Source organism: Beta vulgaris, chromosome 5 (assembly GCF_026745355.1).
Source record: "Beta vulgaris subsp. vulgaris cultivar EL10 chromosome 5, EL10.2, whole genome shotgun sequence".
Lineage (NCBI taxonomy): Eukaryota > Viridiplantae > Streptophyta > Magnoliopsida > Caryophyllales > Amaranthaceae > Beta > Beta vulgaris.
Window position 1 is genome coordinate 28,876,538 of NC_079206.1, and position 5,290 is coordinate 28,881,827.

The window sequence follows — 5,290 nt, forward strand, 5'->3', positions numbered from 1 at the left end:
TCCTGAAGGAAGAGTACTAAAAGTCCCTTTAATGGCCCAAAAGTTGTACTTAGGCCCAGCAAAAATAGTCTGCACCTTTGTATGAAAGTGAGGTGACTGACCAATCAGTCACCGCCCGTGTCACCACATTATTAATTACCCAATCAGATGCTCCCAAATTAGGGTGACATCAAGGTACAACAGTCATTTCAAACAGTATAAATAGTCCTTGATTTCAGGGTGAAAGGTACGTTTTTCAGAGCATAGTACTGTTACTCTGTCATAAATTCTTCTCTCTCTCTCTACTTTCTCTCTCTAAAAGTTCCTTTACATCCCTGACATCTAACTTAAGCATCGGAGGGGGAAATACCACCCAAACCTCCAGGGTGGGTCCCTTTTTGTAGGTTGCTGGTCAGGAGTTAGCATCGGGATTCGAGCCAATCATTGATGTATAAGTCTCCAGTTTTAATAACCTATCTTTGGGAGTTGTTGTATTAGTTTACCAGTTTTACACTACATAACAGAAGTCTTCTCTTTCTCTTTCTCACTCTTGATTACAAGATTTTGTTCTCTAAATCTCAGCCACCCAACACTCGAAAGTATTACAAGAATAATTGCTTTGAAGAGTATTAAAACTGAAAATAAACTTCCTTGTAAAATATTACAAATAAATCCGGGAAGTTCTTAGTTTATTCTGGTTCATTGTTGAGCGATATATAGAAGATCACAGCAGCTTCTAATTTATCTCCACTAAGCAGTCATGAGTGTTAAAAGTGACCCATGATCTAACCGTTGTTGGAGCCACATTATCCACGATCTTGTCCATCTAACTCCACATTCAAATCCACGTACAATCAACCATTACTTCCATATTCAACGTGAAGTTTGTTCTTGAGGCTGAAAATTTGGGAGTAATTAGTTAGATCTCCTGGATTCTAGGAACTGACTGGTCAAACAGTTTCCAGTCTCCTGAATTCTAGGAGTTGACTGGTCAGTCAGTTTCCAGTCTCCTGGATTCTAGGAGCTGACTGGTCAGTCAGTTTCCACTCTCCCTAGAACTTAAGAACTGCAGCCTGATTTGTGTTTCCTTCATCATAGCCCGGATTATTATTGGTTTTCTTCAACAGTTTAATTCTTTCACTCCTGTAGAATAACAACCAACACATACTCCAACAAATACCATGGAAATTATTTTATTCAAAATAATAATCCATGTTATTAAATTAATTCAAAGCATATTATAACACATAACATTTCAAGCATATGTACTAATTTATTTAAATAACTTGACTAGGTTAACGTCATAACTATTTCTCCACAAGTTATAATTAATTAAATTATTCTCAAAACAATATGAATTTATGTAAAATAAATTCTAAGTTACATAATAAATTTCTTGACTCAACTTATTTTTCTAGACTCGATAACATTATTTGTCATCATTAAAACCTTGAATACAACACTATAAATAAAGACCCACAATGTGGGAGAGACCTTATGGTAGGAGGCATTTTGACAGTTGTCTCTAGTTTTTTTTTCTATTTCTCATGTTAAATGGGTTGGGAATGTGGTTGCTCACTTAATCGCTAGGTTACCATCCTCTAGTGGTCTTGATATACCTACTCCCCTCCCGTTTCAAAAAAAAATGAAAAAACATGATGCAAATACAACAAATATGACGTTTCGTCATACTTGTTAACCAAGAAGTCTAGGCCCCACACTTTGTTGAATAGTAACAAAACAAATTTGATGCAAAAATACATATTAAACAAGCAAATGACACATCGTCTTTTAGCGTGAAAAATTCCTAGGGGGCTTGGTATAAGAGATTACCGGTCTTTATAATAAGGTTTCACTAGTCTCTATCCGTGCATTTTGCACGGGATATCTAAAATATTGAAAAAAATATAAAACTAAAATTATCTTTAAATATTATGCTTGAAAATTATAATTATAAGGAAGGTAATATAAGTATGTCAAGTTGATTAGAAAGATGGAAGTTATGAGAAAAAAGAAAAATTAATTTGTTAACCATTTATTATTGACTGAGAGAAAAGATGTGTGGAAGTTATTAGGAAGATAGAAGTTGTGAGGGAGTTATTGAGAGAAGCAATGAGAAGGGAATAAATAGTAAATAAAGCGATTCTAGGCCATCACAAAACTTTTAATTAATGATATTAGATATTACATAAGTACACGTAATGTTAAATTTAAATTATTTATTAATTCTTTATTTATGAGTATAATCGAATAACAAATTTAAGAAACAAAGTAATTGCTATGGGTCCTAGTTTTTAATTTAGGGGCTACGAGCTACCACCACCCTTTTTGGGTGATGGTAAACCCTTTTTTTCTTTTCCGTTGAGTTTTTATACCCATACAGTAGGATAGCAATTTTGTCCGACTCCAACCCGTGTCCGACTCGATCAGAAGGAAAAAGAACGACCCAAATCCGAAAATATAAAAGTCCGGATGGAATTCGATAGGAGTTGGACCTTAGCCAAGATCCGATCCGAATCCGACTAGAGTCCGATTATTACTTGTTACCTCGTGAAATAATAGATTTAAAGTACATTTTAATAGAAATAATAGATTTACATAATAAGAAATTAAGTAAAACATTAAAAAATTTATATTAAAGATGTGTTTTGGTTATTTAATATGGTAATTTAATCCGAATCCGATCTGAGTTGGAAACAATCCGAAGGCAAAAGTCCGATTCCATATGTAGAATGTATAGTCCAAATCCTAATAGGAGTGTAAAAATCATAGTCCCATTGAAATAGAGCGGACTTGGTGTTTGATAAGTCCGATCCGAGTCCGATCCATTGCCATTCCTACCATACAGTGGGTTTCGTCTACCCAAATATTGGGTTTTATCTCTCTCCATGTAAGAGCTTGAAGATTTTATTTTTGGTGTTTTGTGTATTTATGAAAATCGATTTTTTGATCGGAATTTGTACGGGATTGTAAGAGATATCAGTTTTTCATCTATAATCAATTGAATTAGATCAAGTTCTACGTCAGACATATAACATATTGTTCACCCCCTTGTAGAAGGCTACATCAGATAACGATGTGAAAGGCGAGAGTTTCTAAAAGTGTTAGATCTCATCAATGATCATGATTTTGTCATAATTTGATAGGTACATGTCAATTTTGACTTCTATTATAAATGTCGTATGGCTTTTATCAATGAATGAATTTTAATTTTCTTTAAAAAAGTAATTACTACAAGCATTGTCATATGTGTCAAATCCGAAAAATGGCTAGGAAGCTTGACTCTGAACAGTTAACCATTTGTCTTTTACCACAAGGACTTTCCTATGTTGTAAACTTGTAATCGTTGAATTTGAGAAAGGTGGTTAATCACCTTACTTTTAAGATGTTTGATTTTCTATATTAACAATCAAATTACCAAAACTGACAATATAGCATAGTGAATATCAACTGACGACGTACATATATAAATTATAAATACGAATACGGTAGTATGTATCCATATTATGTCCTTGATTCTTCACATAAAAGAGAATTCTGAAAATACAAAATCATCCTTAACTTATTCAAACCAGTACATCTTAAAGCTAGATACTTTGGCAATCAATTATCTCTCTAAGAAGAGTATGACTAAACGGCTAACTTATAGCAAAGCTCACATTTTCTGATTTAAGCCAATGGGAGGAATTATTAACTTACGCTGGAACAAGTCACACTATCTCCTTATCGCTTACTAACTATACTTTGAGCTATTAAGAGTTGTTCCTGAATTAATGTTATTCAAGGGCATTTGTGGCGTCCATCGTGAGTAGTCATGTTGGCATAGCAAGGGCAGACGTCTTCATTGCCGAAGGTACCAGGAGGCACACAATTGCACCGGGCACAACAAGTTCCACATGCTCTCATGCATATTTTCTGTCTTGATGACTTACTACATCTTCTCTTACATTCCCCACCACAGTCTGCATTATGAGATTTTAGTTTTCACTTGTTACGTATATTTACAACTGATAGAGAAAATATTCTCATATATTCTCTATCAACAACATATTAATATTAATATTAATATTACTATAATATAAATATATAATGTAGTATAATACATACCTATTGTCCCATTTTGATTGTAGCCTATGCTGTTTACCTATACATCATCCAATAAACTCGCAACATTAAAATATCTTATGGCATGAACAGAATTCATTTCGCAAGATGAAGGCATGCATATAATTAACGGGACAAACAAAAGATGTGAAAATTCATATATGAACTAGCATACAAATTGCACTTTTAAAAAATCATAAAACCTCCGCTTGTATTATCTTTTGACTTTTTTCACAATTTATATATTTTATTAACTTTGTAAAATCTGATGTTATAATATTAAATGTTACATGATTTGACTTCGTATATTTTTTGTAAAATATTCAATTTTATTAATAGGAAATAAAATATATCAAGGTCAAAAGTTATTTTTTGACAAACGTAAAAAGACTAAAATTAAATAAAGGGAGTGATAAGGATGATCTATTTGATTAATAGAGGTAATCATGGAAGTGACTTGTTTTGGGCCAAGGAGTTTGGCACGAACGGACCCAACTTCAAACTGAATTACTATGTCCAAATCCAAGAATCGGCTTGTGATTTCAGCTCCAAAGCTAGACGGACGTAGAAAAATCATGCGCGAGGCTCATTTTTTGTCCAAAATTAGGGTTAGGCTAGCCTCAAATAACAGGCCAAAATTTTCTAGCCAGACTATACTCAATTGTCCCTACACTCTAATATTAAATAAGTATTATATAGCATATATATATATAATGTATCTAATTTATGTGTAGTATCAAAGCTGGCACATGAAAACTAACCGTTTCATTAGCTTGTATAAATTGAACAAGGAAAAGTGAGATGAGTAATATAGCAATTATAGCTTTGGCCACCTCCATATGTATTAATGATATAAGAAAAGTTGTAAATGTGACGAGTACTTCTGGGATATGGGCTTTGTAATTTGTTCTAGTTTGATGGAGAAGATTTGTGGATGTTGTATGGAAGCAGTATGAAAAATTAGTAGACGAATGCTTATATTTATAGTGCGAGTAACAAGTCTAATATAGAAGACAAATCAGGGAAAACGGCTATTGCGTGTTTACTAGTGTTTTAATTAGGAGATGGTAACTCATAGTGATTTTAATTTGAGAAGCCAAGAGTCAGACGTTCTAATTAGGCGTTTAACAAGTGAGATATTTTGTATTTACTAGCTATAAAATTCGTGCAATCTATCTATACTAATATATTAAAAGGCGTGCGTAAA

General features: G+C 33.1%; 1 protein-coding gene across 1 annotated transcript; it reads right to left on the reverse strand.

The window, feature by feature from the left end:
* Window positions 1–3,683: 3,683 nt before the first annotated feature.
* Window positions 3,684–4,922, reverse strand: LOC104885075 (cypmaclein-like). Its single transcript, XM_048643892.1, is given in 2 exon segments — window positions 3,684–3,966; window positions 4,845–4,922. Coding segments are annotated over 2 exon segments (285 nt in total). The 3' UTR covers window positions 3,684–3,759.
* Between the last annotated feature and the right edge of the window lie 368 nt (window positions 4,923–5,290).